General features: G+C 41.7%; 1 protein-coding gene across 3 annotated transcripts in view; it reads left to right on the top strand.

Moving 5' to 3' along the window:
* The window catches only part of LOC134349943 (TPR and ankyrin repeat-containing protein 1-like), a 146,887-nt gene that overhangs the window by 84,055 nt on the left and 49,058 nt on the right, over positions 1-13,774 (top strand). For all 3 annotated transcript variants that reach the window (XM_063054909.1, XM_063054905.1, XM_063054898.1), the window contains exons 15-17: positions 3,413-3,612; positions 6,475-6,612; positions 11,962-12,102. In XM_063054909.1, the coding sequence (XP_062910979.1) occupies positions 3,413-3,612; positions 6,475-6,612; positions 11,962-12,102 (479 nt within the window). The remainder of the gene's footprint in view (positions 1-3,412; positions 3,613-6,474; positions 6,613-11,961; positions 12,103-13,774) is intronic.

The following is a 13,774-nucleotide window of genomic DNA, read 5'->3' on the forward strand; positions in this document are numbered from 1 at the left end:
TCGGTGTAAAATACCTTGCCCCTCAAATTTGGTTTGAACTTTTCCCTCTCACCTTAAAGATATTCTTACCCTGGGGAAGAAAAGATACCAGCTTTCTAGCTATGACTGTCATTATCTTATACACTCTGTCAAGTCTTCCCTCAGCATTTGCCACTCCAGTGAAAACAACCCAAGTTTCCCAATCTCTCCCTTTCCCTATAACACGTGCCCTCTAATCTAGGTAGCATGCTGTAAACCTCTTGTGCATTCTCTTTGAAGTCTGAACATCTTCCTATAATGGAGCAACCAGAATTGAATGTTAATGTTCCAGCTGCAGCCAAACCAGAGCTTTATGAAGTTGCAACATACAGTAACTTCCTGACTCCTGAACTCAATGCACTGACAATCAAAGACAAGCAGGCCATATGCATCATTTATCACCATATCAACCTGTGCGGTTGCTTTCAGGGATAACACTGTTAATGATCCTGCTATCAATTGCATACTCTCCATTTGCATTTGCTTTGCCTGAAGCGCAGCACCTCACATTTGTCTGGATTAAGTGCCATCTACCATTTCTCTGCCTGTATGTACAACTGATCTATGCATTGCTGTATTCTTTAGCTTCTTATATATACACGCACACAGACACACACAACCCCCCCCCCCCGAGGTCACAGTATGGATCCTTGCTGACGCCTCTAGTCACAGACCTCCAGCCAGAATAGGTTCCATTGACTACTACTCTCTGCTTTATAAGCGCAAGCCAATTCTGAGTCCAAAAGGCCAAGTTACCAGTGGTGCACTGCATATCAATTTTATAGATGAGCCTACCATGAGGAACCTAGTCAAATGCCTTACTGAAATCAATGTAGATGACATCCACAGCTCTACCTTCATCAATCATCTTTGTTACCTCTTTGAAAAGCCCAGTCAATTTAGTAAAGATCCAATCACAAACAAGAGAAAAACAACAGATGCTGGAAGTCCAAGCAACGTACAACAAAATGCTGAGTCTCAGCCCAGAACGTTAACTGTACTCTTTTCCATAGATGCTGCCTGGCCTGCTGAGTTCTTCCAGCATTTTGTGTATATTGCAAGTTAGTGAAGATGTGACTTGCCTCACTCAAAACCATGCTAATTAATTAGGCTGTGATTTTCCAAATGCTCATAAATCCTACACCTAAGAATGATTCCATTAGTAGCCTTACTATTGATGTGAGGTTCACTGGTCTATGGTTTCCAGGATTACTCTCTCTTCTTGTATAATGAAACAAAATTAACTACTTGCCACTCCTCTGGGGCCGTGCCTGTGGCTAGAGAGGACACAAAGATCTCTGCCAAGGCCCCAACTATCTCATCTTTTGTCTTTCTCAATAACCTGGGATTCAAAGGAAGCCACATGGTCACAGGAATAACACACAAACTCCAAGCATACAGCAGAAATAATGAGAGCATAGATTTAAGATCAGAAACAAGAGATTTAAAAGGGACATCAGGGGTAGCTTCTTCAAGCAAAGGGAGCTGCCAGAAATAGTAGTTGAAGTGGACACATCAGCATTGAGATAAGCACACGGATAGGAAAGATTTAAAGTTCTGTGGGCAGATAGGACTTGCTCAGTTGGTATGAAGAGCCTGCTTCCATGCTCTCTGATTCTATCCTCAAGGTCCTTATCTTGATAAATATCAAAGCAGATTTGAGTAGAATGCTTAGAAGGCAGTGATCATGATATGATAGAGTTCACCCTGCAGTTTGAGAGAGAGAACCTAAATGAGATATATCAGTGTTACAGTGGAATAAAGAGTATTGCACAGGCATAAGAGAAGAGCTGGCCAAAGTTGATTGGAAGGGGACACTAGCAGGGATGACGGCATAACAGCATTGGCTGGAGTTTCTGGGAGTAATTCAGAAGGCAGAGGATAGATACATCCTAAAGAAGAAATAGTATTCTAAAGGGTGGATGAGGAAACTGGTGGATAAAGGAAGTCAAAGACAGCATAAAAGTAAAGGAGAGGGCATATAATATAGCAAAAATCAATGGGAAACTAGAGGATTGGAAAGCTTGTAAAAACCAACAGAAGGCAACTTTTTTTAAAAAAAGCAAAAAAGGAGAAGAATGGTGACATATGAAGGTAAGCAGCCAATAGCAACAGAGGACAGCAAAAGACTTTTCAGGTATATGAAGGGTAAAAGAGTGGGTTGAGTGAGTATCAGACCACCTGAAAATGACACTGAAGTAAAGGGGGACAAAGAAATGCTGGAGGAACTTAATAAATACTTTGTGTCAGTCTTCACTATAGAAGATTACTGCAGTATGCCAGAAGAGAGGGCAGCTACTATTACAAAGGAGAAGGTGCTTGGAAAGTTGAAGGGTCTGAAGGTAGATAAGTCACCTGGACCAGATGAGCTACTCCCCAGGGTTGTAAAAGAGGTAGCTCAAGAGATCATTAGTAGTGATTTTTCAGTTAATAGCATTAAGGTGCAGAGGGATCTGGGGTTCAGCTCCATAGCTCATTGAAAGAGGCTGCGTAACTGGTAGGGTTAGAGGCTTGGGGAAGACCTGATAGAGAATTTTTAAATTAAGTGACATAGAGTAAATAGTCAGAATTTTCCCCAGGGTAAAAATACCATGCAACAGGCAGCATGTTTTTAAGGTTAAAAGGGGGAAGTGCTAAGGCAATGTGAAAGGGTAAGTATTTTATGCAGAGAGTCGTAAATGGCTAGAATAGATTATTGGGATAGTAGTGGAAGCGGGCAGTTCAGTGGAGTTTAAGAGTTTCTTGGACAGACACATGAATGTGGGATGAGTGTTGGGATATAGATGATACGGAGGAGGAGGGCATTTAGCATAAACTGGCATTTGTATGTGTGCAATAATGTGGACTGAATGGCCTGTCCAGCACTGTAATGTTCTATAATACTATACAGTCTGTCTTTATTGGACTTCTGCCCTGAAATGTACTGAAGGTGTCCTGGCAAACTGTTTTTCACTGTTCATTATTAGGCAATTTTTTTTATCTCATTACTGTTTCTAAGACATAATGCACAAGCTGGCGTATTTCTTATGTTACAATAGCGTGTGCACTTTAAAGCTGATACTATTAGTTCTTTAAAAGTTTGGATCATCATGGGGTTGTTTTAAAAATGCTGACCATGACAGCTGCCACCATTGTAACCAAGAATATATGAAAAATCTCCCTTTTAACGCAAGTAGAATTTTAAGTTAAGAAATGAGCAATGTGGATAGAATTTGTATGTGTATATATACTATCTGTATATGAGGCTGCACAAAAATGGAAGAGTCTATATCTGGTTTCCAAATTAACCACTTCTGGCAATCCATTAGAGAACACTGGCAAAAGCAGTGATGAGATGTGTGTAAAATTTTGTGTGCTTTGCATCTATTCATGCAAGTTCCTTTTACAAATTTAGGAATTTTGAATTTGGCTTCGGGTGTGGTGGATCTTCTCCAATATTATTTTCCGGAATCCTTTGATCGCTTGCCAAGAGACACTGGGCTCTTTGATGGACCAAAACCTTCACTGCTGGAATCCTGCAGTGTCAGTGACTTGGCTATTTTGCTTCGAGGAAATAAACGGAAATCCCAGCCAATAGAATTTGGAGCTCATCAGGTATGCACTTTAATCTGTGCATGGATTTTACGTCACCAGGTTTATTCTGACCAATCAATGATTAAATTTAATATCAGAGAATGTATACAGTGTGAAATTCTCACTCTTTGCAGACATACACAAAACAGAAAAATGCCCAATGAATGAAATAAATATCAGAACCCCAAAACCCATCCTCTCCCTCCCCATGCACAAGCAGCAAACGCATTGACCCTTCCCCTCCCACTTGTTCAAACAAAACACCTCCCCTCCAACCATGCAAGCAATCACAAAGCCTGGCAAGAGACCTTGATCCAGAGTCCCATCAAAAGCTACAGTCCTTCCCAACACTTCGGTATCTCAGACAGGCTCTCTCTCAGTAGTGAGGAAGAGAGAGAGTGCTCCTGCAACAGCAAGAGCGGGAGACCAGCAGCTTAGTATTTTGCTGTTACAATCTTCTGCGTCACTTCTCTGAGTCGTCCAACTGAAGAATCAACAGGCTCTCACTCACCATCAAAAAGAGGAAAAGGGAGGATCGCTCGAATGCTGGGCCCTTCTTCCGACAGCAGTGCACACCGCCTGCTATCTCAATGTTTCGGTATTATGTGACTCTTCAGTCAGCAACATCAGTGAGGAACCAGGTCGTCCGTGGGCTGCACCTCGAAGGCACTCGTCTTCCAGGCCGCACAGCGAGTCCAAGAACGAGAACCCACACCCATGGAGAACCATAGTTTGAGCTGCAGCTGTAGATCATGGGCTCTGACAAGACCCCAGCCACCATGAAAAGAAAAAAGAGACAACAAAAGAAGAATAAGCTATTTCATGGACAAACTGGAAGAAGTTGCCTAGATCTGCGAAAACCTCTGGTGCCATCTCTTCTAGCTTCTGTGAGCATATTGAAAATAAATCATATTGGCTATGATTTAAAATAATGGCCATTTTCATTTTTGTAAAAATTATAAGGGAATTCTCACAAATGGGAAAGTATTTGATTCGTCTTCTATATTCCTGACACAGAGTCCAAAAAAGAATCAAAACGATGTTTTCACGAGCTCTAATAGTAACAGAAATTATCTATTCAAAGCAAATGCTCTGAATTTTGACTTTCTTACCACTATTCAACTGAAAACTAGTTTAACTAGGAGAAATTTGAATCAGCTCTGAGTCAAATCATGTTAGTCAGAAATTCATTCAGGCACCTCCTAGTCACACATCATCATCACAACTGCAACATGATCTTTAGGGAAGCACCTGATGTTAATTCCTTGAAAATGCTTAATTGCGTTAATACTGCAGCATTGACTGAGAGACCTGCAGATAAATCAGAATCAAAAGTTTAATTTGACAGAATAAATCTTTAATCTCCCAATCCCTTCACCAGCATTGCATGGAACGGCTCTACCCCAGATATCCTCAGTGTATGGTCTACAACTGATCATTTGCCCAAATAAAAGTGCTTTCCGTGAAGTTTTAGCATACTGTCACACTGATCAAACAACCTGATGCCTCCTCATCCTTGTCACCTAAATTGTTGTCTTATAAACCTCATGTAAATTAACTGTATAGGACTATGGGTCCCTGAGTGATAAAAAGGGAAGAATGGAAAGCGCAGGTGTTGCACTTCCTAATTTCATGGGAAGATTGAAGAGTGGACCAGGGAATTGCAAGGGGAAGTGGTTCTCTTTGAACTGCTGATAGAATGGGGAGAGGGAAATGATGGGACCTTGTTGAAACAGGTAGAACTTGCACAGAAATTGACAGTTTCAGCCTTATTTACTTTGGTGTAAATAACTTGCAACTGCCATCAAATTGTATTGCCAGTTTCGGTATTTGTGGTTGTCCAAAAATTAATTAGAAAGCTTGGTAGAGAATGAAATAGAGTTTGTAACCCATTTGATATGAATTGGATCAATGTGTATAGTTCTAACTGCAAATGTAGATTTAAGTTTTAATTTTGGTGGTGGCCTCCTCTTCATTTTCATGCCAGAGACTGAAGTGTCATGATATGGTCCAGGTTTCATTGTGGTTGATTGATGGGTTGTCTTGCTGCCATGGTTGTATGCAATGAATGCAACCAACAGTGTCCAAAATCAAGGCATGTGGGATCCCCAGTGACTTGGTAGATTGGATTCCAAACTGGCTTGGCCACAGAGATGGAGGTTAATGGTGTAATTCCTATTAGCCGTCTTTGACTAATGGATCAGTGCTAGGACCTCAGCTGTTTATGATAAATAACTTGGAGGAAAATCTCGTAGATTAGTATAAGCAATAAGAAATAACAAAATAGCCAAATATGTTGGAATTGTCAAATTATCTTGTTGTTCAGAAGCTGAAAGAGGGGCCGTACAGAAACTCATAGTCTTAGTCATCTCAATCAAGTTCCAATTGATGGTATACACAAGCTGCTGCATGGAGCAATTTTCACAAACATATTCTGCTGTCTAGATTTATCATAAGGACACACATTTGCAATCTGACAGGTCAAGAGATCTGAAATACAGGTAAGGTAGGTAATAATCAGCAGGTAAGGAAGCATCCATAGAAACCATCAGCATTTCTGAACAATGTCCTTTCTGTCTGCCCAGATACTACCTGACCTGCTGAGTATTTCCAGTGTTCTTTGTTTTTATCTTTGCTCTAAGCGGATTGAGGTGGTTGGTGTTTAGGAATAGAGAAAGATTCCCTATCTGGATTTATATTCTACCTTGCCGTGGTATATTCTTGAGCTTTGAAGCAGGTATGTAGTATAAAGGTTGAATCTACCAAGGGAAGTGAGTTGTGAAAAATGATCATTATTGAGGTTGTGTGGTTGTAAAAGTTTTTATTTCAATTGACATGTAACCTTGCAATTCTTGTTTTACTTTCAAAAATAATACCTTGCAGGTTATTTTGGTTGTGAATGAAGCAGCCAAGGATACAATCCCAGAGGAGTTAAGTCTTGCACTTGTTCTGACTATATATGAAGCTAAAGGTCTGGAATTTGACGATGTCCTCCTTTATAATTTCTTCACTGATTCTGAGGTAACGATATTTATTCATTTGATATTGCTAATCACCTTTTCAGTAGATTTTACAGTTCCGTTCCTGATCTCTTCCTCGCCTGAGTTATAAAGGAAGTTAATTCCCAGTGATTTGTCTCCCCACTTTGACTTTTATTTATTTTAGTTAGAGATTTAGCATGGAATAGATCCTTCCAGCCCTTTGAGCTGTGCTGCCTAGCAACCCACCAACTTCACCCTAGCCCAGGGTTCCCAACCTTTTTTATGCCATGGACCAACACCATTAAGCAAAGGGTCGGTGAACCCCAGGTTGGGAACCCCTGCCCTAGCCTAATCACGGAACAATTTACAATAACAAATTAACCAACTAATGAGCATATCTTTAGACTGTGGGAGGAAACCGGAGCACCCAAGGGAAATCCATGCCCGCATGGGAAGGAACATACAAACTTGCTTCCAGAGTATACCAGAATTGAACTCTGAACTCTGACGCCCTGACCTGTAATAACATCGCAATAACTACTTCAAGAGCCCCTAATCTGAAATTTGTTAAAATTGAAATTGGTTTCATGCAGATTTTCAGGCACATAACCAAGTGTTTCCAACTGGTGCCAAAGCTCTGGAGTCAGAGCTCAAATAATGTGCAAAGGTCGAGTATACAGAGAACATGAGGGAAAAACTTGTGACAAATGTCTAAACCTCCTTTTGACACAAAATGGAAGGCAACAAAGACTCAGTGGTTTGTTTAAAAAATTAGATGGTACTGCATGCAAACTTGAACATATTGGGCTGTGAATCCATAGGAAAGTCATGAAAGCAGTGAAAAGATTTTCCCAGCCAATCTTTAAACATGTTAGGACTTTGAATATTTTTGTGGCATTGGAAGTATAAATTAATGTAAATTGACAACAGGAGACACAAAAGCATTCAATTTCAGGACATTTCAATTGTTTAACAATTAAAATATTTAATAATTGTTTAATGGAACAGACTGCTGACAGATTAAAGAAAGGTACAAAAATAGATTGTCGTCATGTGTGAGTCAACTTTTCCAGTATAGGCTGGGATCCCCTTGGTGCAGGATAGTTAGACTGGGTAGAACTTGTTAGGTACATTCAGGAGAGTTTCTTAAAACTCAAGACGAGAAATAGGACAGTCAGGAGAATCCATGATTGGTCCTTGGCAAGTAAGATTATAGAGAATCCTAAGTACCGAGAGGATGACTAGGGCGAGGGTAGGACCAGTCAAGAATAAAGGAGGGAACATGAACATCAATGTGTAGTACATAACTGAGGTCTTAAATGAGTACTTTGCATCATTACTTCCCAAAGGAGGAGTAGGGTAGTGTGATCTGTTGGAATGTGCTAATGTGCATTCTGAGGTGATGTTGAGTCTCTTGAAGAACATTAAGGTGGTTAAGTCCCCAGGGCCTGATGGGAAATACCCCAGGTTATTGAGAGAGGCATGAAATGAGATTGCTGCTGGCTTGACCAAGACATTTGGACCCTCTGTAGCCACGGATGATGTCCCAGAGGACGGTGCATAATTACTGTTGTTCTCTTCTTCACAAAGGGAAATTGGGATAACTCATCAGACTAAACACACTGTCCTGATGAGGTATGTCAAGGAGAGGAAGATACAGAGGCTCAGCTGGTTTGTTAGTAGTGAGGGAATGATTGTGTCGAATACCAAACTGTAGTCAATAAATTTAACAGCCTGATTTATGTATTGCTGTTGTCCAGGTACTCCAAAGTTGAGTGGAGAGTCAGTGCGATTGTATCTGCTGTAGACTTGTTGTGGCATTAGGCAGGTTTAAGCAGGTCCAGTTCCTTGCTCAGGCAGGAGTTAATTCTAGCCATGACCAACCTCTCAAAGCACTTCAACATAGTAAATGTGAGTGCTACCGGGTGATAGTCTTTGTGGCAACTAACCCTGCTCTCACGGGCAGCAGTATGAGTGATGCCCTTTTGAAGCACGTGGGACCCACCAGCTGCGGCAGCGAGAGTGAAGAAACCCTCCAGCCAGTACACCATTTTCAATACCTTGCCAGGTACACCGTTGGGACCTAATATCTTGTGCAGGTTCACCCTCCTGAAGGATGTCCTGACCTCAGCCTTTGAGACAGAATATAGAGTCACCAGATACTGTGGCAATCTGTGCAGGCATATTGTTATTCTCCCTTTCAAAGCATTCACAAAAGGCTTTGAGCTCTTCTAGGTGTGAAGCATCACAGCCATTTCTGCTGTTAGGTTTCACCTCATATTTTTGAGGGCATTCTCTGTAAATCTATAGGATAATAACCATAATAGAATCAATGAAAGACCGCACAAAGGTCATTCAACCAGACAACAAACTGTGCAAATACAAAAGGAAGAAAGCAGGAGGAGAGCGCGTGCGCAGCCCTCTGGTGAAAAATGATATCGTATCCGTTAAATAGGGGCCGTGGACAATTCTGATTTAATGTAGAGGGACGTGAAAGCACAGAGGAACATCTGGAAAATTTTCTGAAACACTTGTTCGCTGCTGTCGTTACTGCACGGTCGGGAATCTTTCGGAGGGAAGGCCTCAAAATCCCCGGCTTTGCCTGCTGTTGGCGACCGAGAAGGAGGTCGAATCATTCGGATAGAGATGGCGCTCAGTACTCGGTGTCGGAGAGCTGATCAGAGCTCAAAGTTTTGGGATGACTAAGAGTTGGACCGTGGTCGGTATGGCAGGGAGAGTTTTTCTTCCTTCTCCCGTCTGCGTGAGATGTGGGACATTTGAGAGACGTTGAACTTTTACTGTGCTCATGGACTTCTTCATCAAGTTATGGTATTGTTGCACTGTTGTAACTATATGTTATAATTATGTGGTTTTGTTAGTTTTTTTCAGTCTTGATCTGTCCTGTGTTTTTGTGATATCACACTGGAGGAAATATTGTATCATTTCTTAATGCATGCATTACTAAATGACAATAAAAGAGGACTGCGTGTCTTCATAATCTAAATTAGCAATAAATATTGAGAATATGAGATGAAGAGTCCTTGAAAGTGAGTCCAATGGTTGTGTGAACATTTCACTAGTGAGGCAAGTGAAACTGAGTGAAGTTATTCCCTTTGGTTCAAGGGTCTGATGGTTGAGGGGTAGTAACTGTTCCTGAACCTGGTGGTGTGAGTCCTGAAACTCCTTTACCCGTTTCCTGATGGCAGCAGTGAGAAGACAGCATGTCCTGGTGGTGAGGTCCCTGGTGATGGATGCTGCTTTCCTGTGACTGTGTTTCACGTAGATGTGCTCAATGGTTGGGAAGGCCTTACCCATGATGGACTGGGCTCTATCCACCACTTTTTGCAGGATTTTCCATTCAAGAGCATTAATAACACCAAAGAATATAAAGTGGCTAACCCTCTCCACCTCTGATCTTCCAATGAGAATTGACTCATGCACCTCTGGTTGCAATCTCCTGGTCAATAATCAGCTCCTTGGTCTTGATAACATTGAGAAAGAGGTTGTTGTTACGAAGTTGTAGCTGTTTTGAGGTAAGAGACGCAACGGAGTGCACAGCAGCTATGGCATTTACCTTATGGCTGTTACCTCCTATAAGGCGTAACTGAAGATAAATGGCTGTGGTGCTTCATTCCTCAAACTCAAGGCATTTTATGCATGTGTTGAAAGAGAGACTAAAACTACACTCATGCGGATCTCCACAGCATCTGGCAAAACGAATCTCTGCATTGAAGCTCACAGGTCCCGGCATTCACGCTCCTGAAGAATGTACTGAAAACCTGTGCTGATCAACTGACTGGAGCGTTCAAGCCCATCTTCAACCTCTCACTACTGTAGTTGGAGATTCCCAAAAGCTTCAAAGGGGCATCTATCATACGGTGCCCAAGAAGAGCAGTGTGAGCTTCCTCAACGACTGTTGCCCAGTAGCACTCACATCCACTGTGATGAAGTGGTTTGAGAGGTTCATCATGGCTAGAACTAACTCCTGCCTGAGTGAGGACCTGGACTCACTGTGATATGCCTACTGCTACAGCAGGTCTATTGTAGATGTAAACTTACCAGCTTTCCACTTGATCTTGGACCTCCAAGACATCTGTAATACCTGTGGTATGCTACTACATATTAATTGCAGCTTGGGGTTCAATGCCATCATCCCATCAGTGCCAAAGAACAAGCTTCAAAGCCTGGGCTTCTGTACCTATTCATCATAATAGTGTTGTAAGGCAGTGGTGGTGCATGTGGGAGGAAATGATAGGATTTGGCGATATGAGTCAGCTGCACCTTTCCTCAATCCCTGTCACGCACTGTTGAACTTGAACGCACACAAGGTCATCAGTGACTCAAGACGTGCAAAGGAATGGGTCCGTGACCCATTTGTGAATGTCCCCAGTGAATCATCCATGTCAACGCAGGAAAAAGATCAACTCCTCGAGCTTGCAATTAACGGTGGGCTGAAAAGTATGTTTGACATAACATCTCTGCCGGCATTCTGGATCAAAGTCAAGGCTGAATATCCTGAGATAGCCACAAAAGCACTGAAAACGTTGCTTCCATTTCCAACATTATATCGCTGCGAAGCGGTGTTTTTTTGCAATGAATACAACGAAAACTAAATTGCGGAATAGACTGGACATAAGGAACCCCCTTCGAGTATCACTGTCTCCCATCACACCTGGATGGGACCGTTTTGTTGCAGGAAAACAAGCCCAGGGCACCCACTGATTCAGCGATATTGGTGTGTTGCAATGACTTTATATGTTCATATGAGGAAAATGTGCACTGTGTGTTTAATATCCAAATGTTACTTAAAATGTTACGATGCTATTGACTTATAATTAACTTATCAATATTCATGTGAGGAAAATGTGCGCTGTGTGTTTAATATTAAATGTGTTAGATAAACCCTTTTAGAAATGAAATTGAGTGTATTAGCCACTTATAAGTGACTTATAGTTGACTTATCACCTATACTCCGGTCGTGATTAACATCCCCCCCCCCCCCCCCGGTTGGCGGGTCCGCAAGAATATTGTCAATATTAAACCGGTCCACGGTGCAAAAAAGGTTGGGGAACCCTGTTGTAAGGACATCAGCCTGAAACTATGAATGTTTCTGTCTCGTGAACTACTGAGCAAGAGCAGCAGAAAGAGGTGATTCCGATTTTTTTTTTACAGATTTCAAGCAACAGCACTTCCTTGATTTTTGGTTCTATTCATGTAGTAGAGTAGAACTGATTGTGATCAGTGGAAGTGGAGAAAAAGCATGGCAGACGGTTGTTATGAAGAGTTGATTGTAATGCATAGCACCCACCTGCACTCCTTACAATCCTTCCTGAAGATCAATGCCTGAAGAGTATACTGAATATATTCTTTCTTTTCCTTATCTCTGCAGGCTGATAAGGAATGGCGGGTCATCTCTTCCTTTCAACCTTCACCTCAGTCAAAAGACCACCAAGAAGTATTACTAGCTCAACCTTTGGATGATGTCGTTCCTCAAAGCAGGCCCCTTGCATTCAATTCAGAGAGGCACAAGGTAAAACTGGGACACTATATTTTGTCAGATATAAATGAGAAGGATTTATTCCAGTGTACCATGGCTATGTGGGTACCACTGCATTCCACATCACGCTGAACTAGTTGCTACTGAAGCTGCAGAACTGCTTTTGCCACAGGCTAGTTCATTTGTGAGTTGTTGTAATCCACACAGCCATTTTGTCACAGTCATTAGGTGTAAGGTCTAACCCCATTGTTTTATTTTTGTCTCCAATATGTTTAGCTACTCTCAGGTAAATAATATCACTCTGTTACGGATACAGTGTGCTGTTCAGTGAAAGAGCCTCATCGTGCAGATATTCTTGAGCACTATCACAGGCAATCCATAAGACACAGGAACAGAATTAGACCTTTCATCCATCACATCTGTGTCACCATTCAATCATGCTTGATTTTATTATCCCTCCCAACCTTGTTCTCTGGTCTTTCCCCTGTAACCTTTGACATCCCTACTAATCAAGAAACTACCAACCTCTGCTTTAAATATACCCAATAGATTGGCCTCCACAGCTGTCTACAGCAATGAGTTCCACAGATTCACCACCCTCTGGCTAAAGAAATCCATGCCATTGCTGTAGTAAGGGACATCCTTCTATTCTGATCCTGGACCCCTTCACAAGAGGAAACGTCCTCTCCACATCCATTCTATCTAATCCTTTTAACATTTGATATGTTTCAATGAGATGCTCCCCCCCCACCCTATTCTTCTAAACTCAAGCAAGTACAAGCCAAAGCTGACAAATGCTTCTCATACATTAACCCTTTCATTATCATTAAACTCCTCTGGACCTACTTCAATGCCAGCACATCCTTTCCTAGATGAAGGGCTCAAAATTGCTCATAATACTCCAGGTGCAGCCTGACCAACGCCTTATTACATTACATTACATTACATCCTTGCTCTTGTATTCTCGTCCTTTCGCAATGAATCCTGTCGTTACATTTGCCTTCCTTACCACCAACTCAACTTGTAAGTTAAGCTTTAGGGAATCATGAACACCCTGGATTTCCGAATTTTCTCCTCACTTAGAAAGTAATCTGCTCCTTTATTCCTTCTACCAAAGTGTATGACTGTATACTTCCCTACACTATATTCCATCTGCCACTTTTTTGCTCATTCTCCCAATCTATCTAAATTTTTCTGCAGATGCCAATCCTGCCTGCCCCTCCACCCGTCTTTGTATTGACCACAAACTTGGCCAGAAAGCTATCAATTCCATTATCCGTATAACATCAAAAGAGGTGTTCCCAACACCCACGAGTCACTAGCAGCCAACTAGAAAAGGCTCCCTTTATTCCCTCTCTTTCCCTCAGCCAACCTTCTATCCATTCTAGTATCTTTTCTGTGTTACAATGGGCTCTTGTTAAGCAGCCTCATGTGCGGCACCTTGTCAAAAGCCTGAAAATCCAAGTAAACAACATCCACTGATTCTCCTTTGTCTTTCCTGCCTGTTCTTTCCTCAAGGAGTTCCAATAGATTTGTCATGTACGAGTTCCCCAATTTTATCATATGCCTCCCTGCATCCCAAAAATTCATTCTTAATCCTCTTTTATTGTCATTTAGTAATGCATGCATTAAGAAATGATACATTATTTCCTCCGGTGTGATATCACAAAACACAGGACAAACCAAGACTGAAAAAACTGACAAA

Source organism: Mobula hypostoma, chromosome 1 (assembly GCF_963921235.1).
Source record: "Mobula hypostoma chromosome 1, sMobHyp1.1, whole genome shotgun sequence".
Taxonomy (NCBI): domain Eukaryota; kingdom Metazoa; phylum Chordata; class Chondrichthyes; order Myliobatiformes; family Myliobatidae; genus Mobula; species Mobula hypostoma.